Source organism: Haliotis rubra, unplaced genomic scaffold (genome assembly GCF_003918875.1).
Source record: "Haliotis rubra isolate DU_JTF1 unplaced genomic scaffold, ASM391887v1 Scf763, whole genome shotgun sequence".
In the NCBI taxonomy this organism is placed as follows: domain Eukaryota; kingdom Metazoa; phylum Mollusca; class Gastropoda; order Lepetellida; family Haliotidae; genus Haliotis; species Haliotis rubra.
Window position 1 is genome coordinate 84,818 of NW_025767483.1, and position 16,427 is coordinate 101,244.

Below are 16,427 nucleotides of genomic sequence, written 5' to 3' on the forward strand. Positions count from 1 at the left end.
ATGTCAGTGTTCATGTAGCTGTAAAACATGTTTCACTTATTATTACTCATATATGATGCAAGGTATTCCTTATTTTCATGTCTGGTTATAATTACTGAGTGAGTGAGTATGGTTTTACACCACTTTTAGCAATATTCCAGCAATATCACGATGGGGGACACCAGAAATGGGCTGTACCCATGTGGGGAATCAAAACAGGGTCTTCTGGGTGATGAGCGAAGATTTTAACCACTAGCTATAGGCTAAACCACCACACACCTCACACCCTACCCTCCCCCGAGATGATTGTGAAATGTGACTGTAATACTTGTATTTATATCATAGACTTGGTTATTGTTGGATTTTAATCAGTTGTATGGTTTTACATTATTCTTGTAACACTTGAAAAAAATATTTGAAAATATTTTCAAATAGCTACCTTGGTTTGTTTACTAGTTTATATTTTCACAAATATGATGGGTGTAATGTTCAATGCCATATACATGTAACCTCCACGTATTTACACATTTCACGCTGGTGAGCCAATGGCATTACTTCAATTGTTTGTAAGAGTCTTTTCAACAGACATAAAGATATGTGTGTGGAACCAACTTAATGAGTTCGGTACTACATATAATTACATTTCATAGTATTCTTCTTGCCTGTCCCATTTCAAGACAGGCTGCTCTGTATTTTAGTAATAAAACATCTTTAACAAAACTCATTTCTTTTTGTCATTTTATGGGGAAATCTGACAATGGTCAGTTTTTATCTGGTCAGCTGGTGCTCTACAACATTTCTGAATACACAAACAACTAACACCATGCAGGATTTGATGGATGTCTATACTTGGACAGAAAATGTCCACTGTGACATGTTCACCTTGCACATGCTTGTCTATGTTCAGCTGCATAAACTTATGTGACGCCTCAGGCATTGGTTTGACTCCTACCCCAATGCAAAATATATACAGTTGATGCCCTTGATTGGGATGTGACTGGTATGATACTGATAGAGGCATCATAACCAACTATCTCTCATTTCACACTATTTCAAAGATGTCCCAAATGTTTAAACTTCTCATATCTTAAAAATCACATAACACATTTGCATCTTTTACCTTTAGTAAACTGTGCTAAAGGTGTCCTGTATACATTGCTTCTCATGCATACTGTATAAGCACACCTATATTTCAAGTTTAGACTAGACCAATTCTATTTCTTGTTTTAATGATCCTCCAGTTGTATTTTTCCAGAATACTTAAAAGAAATAAAAGTGAATTTTCCCCGCTTCAAAAAATAAAATCCTAATGTTTTTATTGGTCAAAAATGTAAACTTACAAGAAATTCTTCTGAGGACAAAAATATGTAAAACAAGAAATACATTGGTCTGGCCTTATTGATAAAGAACATGGCACATAACCCAAGAATTGATTACCAAACACCAAATTCAGTTCCAACAGGGAAGACCTGCAGACAACCCACCACCCTGCTAAAAGACTGAGTATGGGTTTACACCACTTTTTAGCAATATTCCAATATTAATAGGCTTGTTCCGATTTGGCCATATCCGCGTATTTAAAATATTCTTTTCTTGGTTAATAGTCCTAATACGGATAATATCGACAACACTTCAACAACCGAGGAGACTTACTAAATGTTATACCGTGAGAAGAAACACACCAGAAAGCGTGTTTATTACAATATTGTTGTTACTGTTTATTTGTTTCACACTTTCTGACATCTTCAAAATATCATCATATTTTTCAAATCCTGTTATACATTTTGACCGCCGGTTTTGAAAGAGGATGGCATGTGTTGATCAAATTTAGAAAGAAAGACGCATCTTTGAAATTTGTACGTTTGCGCGGGTACCACAAATGTTTGCAAATCGTTTGGAAGAGATCATCTTCAGTGTTGGTCACAACAGTAATAGTTGTTAGGGTAATAGCATTCATAGAGAAGACGAAATGGCGGCTGCTAGAGATGCATTCGCGATATTTTTCAAGAAAGATAAGGTAAACCATGGTCCAACCGTGTAAATGTTTATACACATGTATCTTTAACATAGTCTGAATATAATACTTTTCATGACATGTTCTTTTATTGCCGAGCATATAACAAAAGTGGCCGATGTTTTGAGGCATGAATCATCGGGCTTCCTGTAGGCTCGTCATTTTGACAAGTCTTGTTACCGTGGTTGTCACCCAACTTCCCTAAAGATCTGTAGACGCCCTGTGTTATACGTGCAACAGAATTAATCTTTTTAAAATTAAAAAAAAAGATTCAGAAAGGCCACCTACATATTCTCCCCTGGTTAAATATTTTGACTCCTGATCCCCTGGCCCCCGACTTTGACATCCTCGTGGGAACTATAAATACACACTTCCTCCTTCTCAATCTAATTTTTCTAAAGTAGCCTCTAGAAATATCGTTGCGATTTTAAATTAGCTCTATCTTCTTTATGACAAACTGACAAGAGGACTACTTGTCGAGTTTTTGTCACCATATCGACTTGGGCATGTTGACTAGGAGATGGGAATTCTGAGTTGTAGTATTTAGGTTTGTACATTTACAGAACCGTAACCTAAATTCGTGGATAACCTTGATTCGTGAATTGCGGAATTATCATGCAAGCTCGTAAATTAAGTCTCAACTGACGTCACAGAACGGTACTTTTGATGTACATACAAGATACCGTTAGCTCCATCCTTCTCACTTCTCGTTGTCTGCTTTCCTTGGTTTCAATACTTACTGCGGTGGGATGTCGTACATAGTGGTATAAAGTAACCGACTATGTAATCCACGAAACAAGGTGATGTCACATTTTATGGGCACACGAATGTGTGATGATTGTAAATGGCTTCCGTAAACAAAGGTTTTATTCACGAGTGGAATATTAGGCATTTTAAATTTGCTGAATCAATGAATAAAATATTCAGTGCGTATACAAAATGAAATCATGCATTTAATATATGAATTTCGCCGCACTTCCCTTATATCCACGAATCAAGGTTACGCTAGTGTACTAATTTAGTCAAATTCCACCCTGATAGCTGTATCATGAATCTAAAATTGCATATTGCACTAAACAGGATACCACAACATGCTCAATACATGAAGTTGTTGGTTGTTTTTTCCCAGTAACAAGCTCTCTCACTAATCTTCTCAGGAGTGAATTACTTAAAAATGAAGTCCAATGGCCATTGGGATACCCTCGCGTCATAGGTTTCCGTGGTATTAAGAAATTTATGACTATGAATATGATCGCTCATATTGCCAAGTCATATAAACATAACTTTGTGTTAGACGACATACCTTTGTATGTATCATTTAATGTCAATAAAACATTTTTGTCATTCTGAAGTTCATTGTTGTCCGAATCGGACGACAGGCGTCCATTGTGCACAAACTCAGGTGACGTCATATGTTTCCGTGGTATTTCCTACAGATCAAATTACGGGCGTACAGCACATGTCACAATCTCACACGTTGTCAACAGCCAATCCGGGAGTGTCAAAGTAGGTTTACAGTAATAACGAAGTTGATAAATTGTAATACAGTAAACGATTTTGTAGAATTAACGCAATAGTCATATTTCTTCAGCATAAATTTCCAGTTCATAAAATATGTAGAGTTGATCAAAGGGATACGTGAAATGAAAAGTGAAAAAACAACTTAAGAGATGACCCTATCGGGCTTCCATAGTTTAAAAAATAGAGCTGGGATTCACCCCTTAGGTCACGTGATTGTTTTTATTGATGACATCAGCTAGCAGACGAGCGATGTTTGCAAAACTTTGAAGCTGAATTTGTTTATAGAAAATGTTTGTAAAGATCGCACAAAAAGTGCATTACATGCTAGACATAAAGTTGCATTAGTTTTTAATAGTAGATGACTGTAACGTAAGCAAATTGATGAAAGTCTGAACATTTTTTGCTCAGAGCCGTGACGATTGACTGATGAACGTAAACAATCGATAGGTGGCGCGATTTGTTGAGTGGATCGTGAGAAATTATGTCATGAGAAAATACCACGGAAACGTAAGTTCCACGGAATCATATGACGGCATGGTATGTCCATTTGACCATCCATTTGAATACATTACCGTGTTCACGAATAGAGTCGGACCCTCTGACAAATCCGGCAGATTCCCCAACAGTTCGAAAAAAGTATACAACCCGCAGGCCCCAGTGTCTGACTATATTTGACAATGACTTTGACTCAAGTTGTTATATGAGACACGTGACACTTGTTTGCTGTTTATAAATCTTATGTTTGTTAATAATTTCAATGCCAATTATGAGAAATGTTAAATCTGAAATATGTGTTTAATTTCATTCTATGGGTCCTGTGAATTTTCAATGGGTCAGACAGACATCTGAAACTTACAGGACCCAATGTCCTGTTACTTTGAAACACCATTCGTGAACACTGACATTAAACAGACATGTACCATCACACAGTTGCAAATCATGGTAATTCACAATTGCCAACAGAATTGGAATAAAAATGAAAACTTCTTTGTACTCGAAACACACCATCAGTTGTGATGTTTCTGGCTTACAGAATATACAGTTACTAATCAGTGTTTTCTCTGGAATTGTCTTACGAATGTCCCTATCAACAGTGGAGTAGTGTATGTTATTGTATTCTGAGCATGGTGAGAGATAGTGGATGTTTTTTAATATAAGAGGGTTCATCATCATGTTCGTTCAAGGCATCAACATTTGATTTTCAGTATGGCAACAAGGTGGGCATCTTTATTTAAAAATAATATTTTGAGAGTTTTCTTCAAATCTTTACTTTCATGCTTGGCTTCAAGCTAATGTTGGACATCCATCCTTTCTCTGATATCCATATTGATAAAATAACGAAATCATTTGATGCAATCTGACCATGCTGAAAGAAACTATGTCACTGGGTTTTTTTTCACCTTTGATGAAACCCCAATTTTGAATCCGATTCATTTGAAAGCCTATTCTAGTTCATTTCTCAAAAAGGTCTGACATTTGAATAAGCCTGACAGGAGACCAAAACCAAAAGTACTGAACAACAAAATCTTTAGGGCAACCTGTACATATTTGGGCTGAAAGGAAAGATAGTAAGCTGCAATAAATACACTAAGAGGCCGAATACTATATGTTTAACGAATATATTGGTCCAAATGTGATATTTATTCATCAATATTTATGTTTAATACCAATGGATTAAAATGACAAACATGTCATGTAATTGTTAAGGTTGCAATATTTCAGTGATTATGTCTGAAAAGGCAATGCATAGCAAACAATAGCCTAATGACGGTGCCATAAGGGGCCTTTTGAAAGTAACAAAAGTCAGGTTGCTGCATGGCTTGGTTATATTCCATTTTGCATATCTCACATAAATAAACAGCAAAATAGTTCCAATTAAAAACACTCCCGTGAAAATGTTCATAAATATTTTATCCAAGAGGCCACGAATAATGCACTGATTTCATGAAGGGATAACGTTTGATTTACTGAATACACAAGTGAATCGTAACAGTAATAGAAGATAGGAGTCTGGAAACTTTGCCTCATTTACAGTCAGTGCCAAACACTCTTCAGCTTGGAATTGAGCATGCCGGGTTGGAAGTAGAATTTTGCAGTTGTATATCACAGGGCCCATTTGCTGTAACGAAAATATAGAAAGTACTTATTGCATTTGACAAGAAACCACAACATGCTCAAAGATATACATTGTTGTTTAACACCGCACTACGTAATATTCCAACAATACAATCCAGTGATTGGAACATGAGCATTGATTCATGTTATTGGGATACAATAACATACCTAAAATGGGGAGGTATGAATCTTGAAATCTCACCACATCTACACATTACACTATTGAGCTTCCTGGTCTGAACTCACTTTTAAACATCAGTGTTTGTAGATTTAGTGTTATATTATTTACTATTATTAGATAATGTTACCAGACCAAACAAAATTTTATTTGACACAGAACTCAGAGAAGGAAATTGCAGACTGCATTTACCCATGAATAAGTGCCTTTTTATAATTTTTTGTATTTTTTTTTCAAATAGTTATGTAAAATGTACTAAACGTGCTGACATTTCAGACTTTCCGTCCCCGGAAGAAGTTTGAACATGGTACTATGAAGTACAACCTCCACAAACAGGCCAATGCTTCCCTCAATGCTGGGATTGACCTGAGAGAGGTTGTTCGACTCCCTCAGGGGGAGGACATGAATGACTGGATTGCTGTGCATGGTAAGGGAATAAACATATAAAACTTTGGAAGCTTCAATCTTATTAACTGACAACTGAGCAAAGATCTGAAGCAATTGTTAATGTTTGTTATTGGTCATCCTTCCATCAAATAGAACCTACCTGATCATTGTGAACGTGACGGTCGGAATGTGTTTTCTAATCATGTGATCTCTGATTGGTTATAACAGGGTATTCTGAATGACAGGGTTGTATTACTGATTCCTTCCAAATCATTGTCTAATTATTGCCTCAGTGAGATAAATATTTGACTCGGAAGAGATTTTCTATGGCCTGTCAGAAGTATTTGATCACCTATAAGTCATTCCAGAAATTTCTTTTGTTTGTGCTCAAATTTGGACTTGATATTTTTCAAAGAAAGAATCTAGAATGGAAGTCACATGTTTGAAATTTGTGGTATAAAGCTTAGAAATGCTGCTTTCCGATTGGCTAATGTCAATAGTTTTTGTTACTCCATTGGTTGGTTAAAGTCTGTTGAAAAACTGTTCTGACATGAACTATGTGGGATTCCTCAGATCGTTGTGTTGCATTATGGTAAAGTCTGTTGAAAAACTGTTCTGACATGAACTATGTGGGATTCCTCAGATCGTTGTGTTGCATTATGGAGCACAAAGATTTCGTTTTAATGAGATAATGGGCAGCTTGGGTTTTGTATGATGTAATTTAGAACAAAAATGTTCCAGACACAAGTTTGGAAATGTTAACAAATCTTGCCACAGGTTTTGAAAGAATAATTGCAGGCTGTTGACTGGATATCCTGAGAAAAGTCTGGTACATTCACGGCCCCGTTCCTCAACACGATCGTAGTGCTACGACAGTCGTAAGTCCATGTTAAAGTATGGGAGTTACGATCATCTTAGCTTACGATCGTGTTGAGGAATGAGGCCCAGGGCTCCAGATAAGGGCCGTATCGGTCATCTGTACAGATAAAAAATATGCACGATACGGTAGGAAATAATTTAGCCGATACGCACCACAGCAATGGTGTATGGTCTTAGAATCATTTACAGACGTATTTATCTGAAAAAAAGTATTGTTTTATTGTTTATTGACCTGTTTACACAAGAGTAGCAATGTTGTGGTGCATATATGAAACAAAACACAAGATTACTGATAGTACATTAGCTTCCATTCAGTACTCTAAATGTACACTAAGGTTTTCCAGTACTCAATATTGAACAAATAAGGAGTACATACTCCTGATGTTGAAAAATTATCTGGAGCCCTGTACATTGGCTGAAGGTCATGTTCTTAAAGAGTAACCTCCCTTTCCATATTGCTTTTCCTTGATGTTTTATTACTGAAATATCTCCACACACTTGGTTACATAGTTTTTCCACCCAACCTATGGTAGACTTTGTTTTATTTTTCAGTGGTTGACTTCTTCAACAGAATTAACCTTCTCTATGGTACAATATGTGAACACTGTACTGAACAGACTTGCCCAACGATGTCAGGAGGACCAAAGTGAGTTATTGCTTTACCTTGATGTTTATGATCCAATGACCCTATCCACAAACTGTTCGTTGGACTACACTAAGCCTATGATAAAGTGAGTGAGTGGGTTTTACACCACACTCAGCAGTATTCCGGTTGTACGGTGGCAGTCTGTAAATAGTCGAATCTGGACTAGACATTCCAGTGATCAACAGCTTGAGCATCGATCTACGCAATTGGGATACGAAGCCATGTGTCTACAAAGTCAGCGAGCCTGACCACCCTATCCCATTAGTCGCCTTTTACGACAATCATGGGTTACTGAAGATCAATTCTAACCTGGATCTTCATGGTCCCTATGATAAAGTATGGAGTTGCGATAGGTTGTAATGCTATGAACAACTTGTGGATCAGGACCATGCCTCATACTCCTGTACATCCAAGTTACAATAGGTGTGTAGTACTCCTTTGCTTGTTGTGAGGTGACTAAACTGGATTGTGTCATCAGTTGTTGCTATTAGGGCTTGTTGTGAGGTGACTGAACTGGATTGCGTCGTCAGTTGTTGCGATTAGGGCTTGTTGTGAGTCGACTGAACTGGATTGCGTCGTGAGTTGTTGCGATTGGGGCTTGTTGTGAGTCGACTGAACTGGATTGCGTCTGAGTTGTTGCGATTGGGGCTTGTTGTGAGGTGACTGAACTGGATTGCGTCGTCAGTTGTTGCGATTAGGGCTTGTTGTGAGTCGACTGAACTGGATTGCGTTGTGAGTTGTTGCGATTGGGGCTTGTTGTGAGTCGACTGAACTGGATTGCGTTGTGAGATGTTGCGATTGGGGCTTGTTGTGAGGTGACTGAACTGGATTGCGTCGTGAGTTGTTGCGATTGGGGCTTGTTGTGAGGTGACTGAACTGGATTGCGTCGTCAGTTGTTGCGATTAGGACTTGTTGTGAGGTGACTAAACTGGATTGCGTTGTGAGTTGTTGCGATTATGTCTTGTTGTGAGGTGACTGAACTGGATTGCATCATCAGTTGTTGCTATTAGGGCTTGTTGTGAGGTGACTGAACTGGATTGCGTTGTGAGATGTTGCGATTGGGGCTTGTTGTGAGGTGACTGAACTGGATTGCGTTGTGAGTTGTTGCTATTAGGGCTTGTTGTGAGGTGACTGAACTGGATTGCGTTGTGAGATGTTGCGATTGGGGCTTGTTGTGAGGTGACTGAACTGGATTGCGTCGTCAGTTGTTGCGATTGGGGCTTGTTGTGAGTGTGACTGAACTGGATTGACTTGGATTTCGAGTCAGTTGTTGCGATTAGGGCTTGTTGTGAGAGCTTGTTGTGACTGAACTGGATTGCGTTGTGAGTTGTTGCGATTGGGGCTTGTTGTGAGTCGACTGAACTGGATTGCGTTGTGAGATGTTGCGATTGGGGCTTGTTGTGAGGTGACTGAACTGGATTTGACTGCTGCGCCGTCAGTTGTTGCGATTAGGGCTTGTTGTGAGGTGACTGAACTGGATTGCGCTTGTGAGTTGTTGCTATTGGGGCTTGTTGTGAGTCGACTGAACTGGATTGCGTTGTGAGATGTTTGCGATTGGGGCTTGTTGTGAGGTGACTGAACTGGATTGCGTCGTGAGTTGTTTGCGATTGGGGCTTGTTGTGAGGTGACTGAACTGGATTGCGTTGCCAGTTGTTGCGATTGGGACTTGTTGTGAGGTGACTAAACTGGATTGGCGTTGTGAGTTGTTGCGATTAGGGCTTGTTGTGAGGTGACTGAACTGGATTGCATCATCAGTTGTTGCTATTAGGGCTTGTTGTGAGGTGACTGAACTGGATTGCGTTGTGAGATGTTGCGATTGGGGCTTGTTGTGAGGTGACTGAACTGGATTGCGTTGTGAGTTGTTGCTATTAGGGCTTGTTGTGAGGTGACTGAACTGGATTGCGTTGTGAGATGTTGCTATTAGGGCTTGTTGTGAGGTGACTGAACTGGATTGCGTCGTCAGTTGTTGCGATTAGGGCTTGTTGTGAGGTGACTGAACTGGATTGCGTCGTCAGTTGTTGCGATTAGGGCTTGTTGTGAGGTGACTGAACTGGATTGCGTTGTGAGATGTTGCGATTGGGGCTTGTTGTGAGGTGACTGAACTGGATTGCGTTGTGAGTTGTTGCGATTAGGGCTTGTTGTGAGGTGACTGAACTGGATTGTGTCGTCAGTTGTTGCTATTAGGGCTTGTTGTGAGGTGACTGAACTGGATTGCGTCGTCAGTTGTTGCGATTAGGACTTGTTGTGAGGTGACTGAACTGGATTGCGTTGTGAGTTGTTGCGATTATGTCTTGTTGTGAGGTGACTGAACTGGATTGCATCATCAGTTGTTGCTATTAGGGCTTGTTGTGAGGTGACTGAACTGGATTGCGTCGTCAGTTGTTGCGATTAGGGCTTGTTGTGAGTCGACTGAACTGGATTGTGTTGTGAGTTGTTGCGATTGGGGCTTGTTGTGAGTCGACTGAACTGGATTGCGTTGTGAGATGTTGCGATTGGGGCTTGTTGTGAGGTGACTGAACTGGATTGCGTCGTGAGTTGTTGCGATTGGGGCTTGTTGTGAGGTGACTGAACTGGATTGCGTCGTCAGTTGTTGCGATTAGGACTTGTTGTGAGGTGACTAAACTGGATTGCGTTGTGAGTTGTTGCGATTATGTCTTGTTGTGAGGTGACTGAACTGGATTGCATCATCAGTTGCGATTATGTCTTGTTGTGAGGTGACTGAACTGGATTGCGTTGTGAGATGTTGCGATTAGGGCTTTTTGTGAGGTGACTGAACTAGATTGCGTCGTAAGTTGTTGCGATTAGGGCTTGTTGTGAGGTGTCTGAACTGGATTGCGTTGTGAGTTGTTGCGATTAGGGCTTGTTGTGAGGTGACTAAACTGGATTGCATCATCAGTTGTTGCGATTATGTCTTGTTGTGAGGTGACTGAACTGGATTGCATCATCAGTTGTTGCGATTATGTCTTGTTGTGAGGTGACTGAACTGGATTGTGTTGTGAGATGTTGCGATTGGGGCTTGTTGTGAGGTGACTAAACTGGATTGTGTCGTCAGTTGTTGCGATTATGTCTTCTTGTGAGGTGACTGAACTGGATTGCGTTGTGAGTTGTTGCGATTGGGGCTTGTTGTGAGGTGACTAAACTGGATTGCATCATCAGTTGTTGCGATTATGTCTTGTTGTGAGGTGACTGAACTGGATTGCGTCGTCAGTTGTTGCGATTAGGACTTGTTGTGAGGTGATTGAACTGGATTGCGTCGTCAGTTGTTGCGATTAGGACTTGTTGTGAGGTGACTGAACTGGATTGCGTCGTCAGTTGATAAATGCCAAAGTATCGTGCACTGAAGCTGCGATACGATATGAATCCTCGATTTAAGGGTGACGATACGATACGTATCATGATACTAAAATATTTAATCCTAACACCAACTATAAATAATCTGAATATCCAAACAAAACCATTTTAAAGTATTTCGTCAAATTCCGCCATCGTTTTTCAATGTTCATTCAGAAACGAGATAATTAAGTTTATACACGGACTTTGGAAATGATAATAACATGTGAGCGTTATGTCGGACACAGTTCTTGAAGCAAGAATTTCCGAGAAAACGTTTACTTATGAAGGGAAAATAAGTAAGCAAATATTTTAATCATCAAACAAAAGTGAGTCTTTTTCTTGACAGATATCGCGATTCGGCAATATTCAAACTTAAACATCGATGTATCGTTGCCCATTTGAAGTATCGTATACGGGATATACGACAATGTAAAACTTTGTATCGATTCACTGTATCAGCGGCCCATGGATCGATACTTATCGATGAATTGTCACACCACTTGTTGTCACTCAATGTCAGGCTCGCTGACTCGGTTGACACATGTCATCATATCAACACGTCATTGATCACTGGATTGTCTGGTCCAGACTCTATTGTTTACAGACCGCCGCCATATTGCTGAGTGCAGCGTAAAACTAAACTTGCTAAAAATTGAATTACTGCCTTGAATGTGTCTATCAGCATTATATGAATGTTAAGTTTTGGTGGGCTATGTAATGCATGCTACAAGAAGCCGGCTGTCTACCTGGTAGTGGCTATGTTTGTTGTGGCGCTATTTGAGACAAATCCTGGCTAATTCTTTTCTGTGCTGACATCTGACATCTTGCTACAGGTATGAGTACTTCTGGAGTGATGGTCAAAACTACAAGAAAGCCACAGCCCTCCCTGCATCTCGGTATATCGCACTTCTCATGGAGTGGATAGAAACTCAGATTAATGATGAGAACATATTCCCTGTTTCTGCAGGTAGGTTATCAGTCTTGTATCTTCATATCAGTCCCCACATCTCGGTATATTGCACTTCTCATGGAGTGGATAGAAACACATTACCATGTTCCACTTACCAATACATCTATCAATTATTTGAGTCATTTTGCAGACGCACTAAAGCCTAACATAGTGATTGTCGTATCATTAGGGAGTATAGAAACCGACCCCAAATGCTGTGCTAATTTGTTTTGTTTATGACTTTGAGTTGGTGATCTGTGTCTGGGTGATTGTTGAAAGAAGTTAGTGAGCAAATAACGAAGCATATGACCTTTTGTAAACCAACTTCTTGTTTATTGCATAGATTGATGTTCAGAGCAGATTCTTACACGGTTAATGATAGTGCTGTAAGAATCTACTTCGACACTTAGCATTTAGCAATAAACAAGAAGGCGTATCCTTTGTTATATCTGGTGGTAAGAAATTGGAGTTGTCTCCCTTCATGCATCATTTACTCCATTCGTCACCACTCACCCCTTTCTGTAACCTCCAAGAAGACTCGTCCCCCACTCGATACTTGTTATGTGCGAAAATACGACAGACCAATCAGAACGCGCATAAATGAGCGCGGTGCTTTGATAAAAATAATCCCAAGTACTTAAATCATTTATGGCATTATGTCATTGTTTCAAAAATCATGAAAAATATATATCGTCATATTGAAAGTACACAGAACGTAGCTAAAAGGATTTTGCTGCCTTTATGAAGTTTTTAATAAGAATCATGCGATTGACGGTGAGAGATTCAAATACACGACATGCGTTTGTTGACATAACTGCTCTCATGGGTCCAACTGCGTGTATTTCTGACGATCTTGCGGGCTTGTTATGGAGATTGTACGTGCGCTTCGACCATTTTTAGGAAATGTAATTATACTGCTACGAGTTTCAAAACAATAATATCGTATTTGTATGTAACTAATCAACCTTAATCTTTAACATTCGGCTTATATTTCATAGCTCTGGGGATATTTTAGTCTGACTGTTCTTTGATCATTCATATTTTTTTCAGCAAATTCATTTAAATTCCACCAGGGTGTGACAACACGGTTCCACGAATGTTCAGTTTGAGAAATATTTCAAGTCATTTTTGAGTGTCTGCTTTGGGATTTAATGTAGCTGAAAAAATATTATTTTATTGGTATATTCAATAAGACAATTCCCATTGAAAATGTATTGCATTCATTTAAAAAAAATACATCCTTCAATGAGGTGCAATATTTATAGAATAAAAATGTTATTGTATGGCAATTTTGTATCATACCTCATTTCAACCCTTAATCCCATATCAGCCAAAAGCTCTCAGTCTGATTTTGGGCCTCCGTTGATGGTGAGTAAGATATGAAAACAGCCATATTTAAACCTCTAATGATCTTATTGGTTGCACAGTATTGACAAGCTTATTAAATAGGTACATCCGCCCATAAGGGTATATTGTGCATTGATTCATTGCCACATTGTTTGAATCTTGTTTCAGAGACACATTTTCCCAAGAACTACCTTCAAGTGGTGAAGAAAATCCTCAGTCGCCTCTTCCGAGTCTTTGTCCATGTCTACATCCATCACTTTGACAAACTTGTTGCCATTGGCGCCGTATGTAAACTTTTCTCAAAGAATTCTCATCTTTTGTCTGTTGTTAGTGTTCGAACCAAGTAGGGGCCATGGGGTAGTAGAGTTGTTAAAGCCGAAGACCCGGGTTTCATTCCCCACACGAGTACAATGTCTGAAGCCCATTTCAGAAGTCCCCAACCATGATATTGCTGGAATATTGCTTAAAAACAAAACTCACTCAATCCATCATTCAAACCAAGTAATCCTAAAGTCCGACCAGGTGGATAAGGTATTCATACTCCCAGTAATTGCTGGCTGACTGTCATGGTGTACTCTTGATCCTCCCAGAAGCCAGTAAAGTTTGTATTGAATTTTACCCCCATTTGTTGTCAAAGCCATATGTAAAATAGATCTGCAGTAATGTTAAAGATGATTCTATTTTATCATTTTGAAGAAAATGCCAATGGTTTTGTAAAAGAAATCTTTGCTAGACATTTAGAAGATGTAAGAACATGAAGATATGAATCTTTACGAATAAGAACTCTTTTGTAATGTTTGTGAGTGAGTGAGTTGGGTTTACGCCACTTTTAGCAATATTCCAGCACCCAAAATGGGCCTCACACATTGTACCGATGTGGGGAATCGAACCCGTGTCTTTGACTTAACCAGCGAATGTTTTAACCAATAGGCTACCCCACCGAGCCCTCATTTTTTATGAGTTTCATGGCCACTTGTTGCATCTTCATCAGGTGAATGTGTCTGATGCATTCACTGAATGGGGCTAGAAGTAGCCCTGAGACATTGCTGCAGAAAAATAGAAGTCATAAACACAAATGTTTCATAGTTATGACACAGATGCCGCTTCAGTCCCATTAAGATCTCACTATCTCTGGCGGTGGGGTAGCCTAGTGGTTAAAGCGTTCACTAGTCAGGTTGAAGACCTGATTCGATTACCCACATGGGTACAAATCTACAATGTGTCAGAGGTACAGGTAAGCTGCGTATCTGCGTAAATTACGCAAATATTTATTTGAAAACCCAATTCCTATTACGTCTGTTGCGTACAAGTACGCTTGTATTTTTATAAATACTCAATAAATTTGATTGTACATGCGCACACAGAAAACTGTCAAATCTTAGCTTTCGTACCAGTGGATAGATAAAGCAGCTGAGGTATATTTAGAGGTTCTATTTCGGCACATGAACACTCAACTAGCAGTCGTTTCTCATATAACAGATCAAATATAAATAACAAACACTAACATTTAAACTTTATTATATTTATCAATTAATGGAAAAAGGCAAAATACCCAATTGAGTTTGAGTGCAGTGAGTACAATTTGTTTGGTTACTCAAAGGAAAATTAGGATACCCAATTGAGATGAAGACAAGCGGGTACATAACTCATGACCCAAAAAGTTATCTGTAGCTCTGATGTGTGTAGCTCATTTCTGGTGTCCCCTGCTGTGATATTGCTGGAATATTGTTAAATGCGGCATAAAACTAAACTCACTCACTCACTCTCATTATCTCTAAACAAAGATATGAGGACGTGACATGGATCATGTCAGAACTACCTTTCATGAACTTTGATCAACCAATGAACAAGATGCTTACATTGGCCAATCAGAAACCAGCTTTTTGAGCTATGCTGGCCACAAGTGAAATGTGTGTGTGAAAGCCTGCTCTTTGTTTCAGGAAGCTCATGTAAACACCTGCTACAAACACTTCTACTACTTTGTCAATGAGTATACTCTGGTGGATAAGAAGGAACTAGAACCCTTGGTAAGATACTGCTAATATTTGTACTGTATGGTACAACTGTGTCATTATGTGTCCCTTATTTGTGTGACCGCCTCCGTGGTGTAGTGGTTAGAGCGTCCGCCCGGGGTGCGGAAGGTCGCGGGTTCGATCCCCGACCGCGTCATACCAAAAGACGTTAAAATATGGTACTTGTTGGTCCCTGCCTGGCGCTCGGCATTAATGGGTACAACAAGGACTGGTCGGCTCGGAGTCAGTATACTGTGTCTGAGTGGGGTATTCATGCTTCACTGGGGCATGGTATCTCAGTGGGCTAGCACTATAAAACCAGCTTCAGTCTGGGCTAGTACAAGCAGCCCCACATACACATACACACGCATGCACGTCGTCATATGAGCGAAATATTCTCAAGCACGACGTTAAACCCAATTCCACCACTACCACCGTATTTGTGTAGGATCTGTCATAACTATGTTTATGTGGTACTCAATGGTGCTGCAATATACTGTGAACAGTTATGTCCCCTATATGTGCCAGGATTTGACATACCTGATTTCATGGGGTCCATGGTTCTGCAATTTACTATGAATGGTTATGTTCCCTACATGTGCTAGGATCTGACATGTCTGTGTGAAGGGGGTAATTAGTGTTGCAAATGGCAGCATAGAGTTGTATCCCTTGTTTGTGCTAGGATCTGAAATGGCTGTGATCCATGGTACAATAAATAACTATATGGAGTTGTGTCCCTTCTATGTGCAAGGATCTTATATAGTTCTGTGACATTGTCTCTACTGCTGCAATTCATTTGTGTAGAGTTGTCACTTACATATGCTAGAATCTCACACACTTGTTTGCATGGTACTGCAGTTGGCTATGAAGAGTTTTGTCCCTTATATGTGTAAGGATCTGATGGTGCTGGTTCTAGAGGGATCCCTTTGCTTGTGAATCTAATGATGAAGTGTACATGGTTTCATAAGAGCAAGCATGAATTTTGCATATCGTATGTAAGCCTTTTTGGAAACTTTATGTAAAGTTTTTATGTATTGACTGTCTAGAAACTCTATTCTTTACTTGTT

At 39.4% G+C, this 16,427-nt stretch overlaps 1 protein-coding gene across 1 annotated transcript; it reads left to right on the forward strand.

Moving 5' to 3' along the window:
* The first annotated feature begins 1,941 nt into the window (after positions 1–1,941).
* LOC124260439 (MOB kinase activator 3B-like) lies at positions 1,942–16,327 on the forward strand. The gene is made up of 7 exons (XM_046694759.1): positions 1,942–1,996; positions 6,084–6,234; positions 7,626–7,719; positions 11,886–12,019; positions 13,517–13,632; positions 15,289–15,375; positions 16,277–16,327. Exons 1-7 carry the CDS (start codon positions 1,949–1,951, stop codon positions 16,325–16,327), a joined length of 681 nt encoding a protein of 226 aa, XP_046550715.1. The 5' UTR covers positions 1,942–1,948.
* Positions 16,328–16,427: the final 100 nt, after the last annotated feature.

Bases quoted from the DNA above. Each gene is read 5' to 3' on its own strand.
- LOC124260439 (XM_046694759.1), top strand. From the start codon at position 1,949: ATGGCGGCTGCTAGAGATGCATTCGCGATATTTTTCAAGAAAGATAAG. The intron at 12,020-13,516 runs GTAGGTTATCAG...ATCTTGTTTCAG, and splicing joins CATATTCCCTGTTTCTGCAG to AGACACATTTTCCCAAGAAC. The intron at 15,376-16,276 runs GTAAGATACTGC...TGCTGGTTCTAG, and splicing joins AGAAGGAACTAGAACCCTTG to AGGGATCCCTTTGCTTGTGA.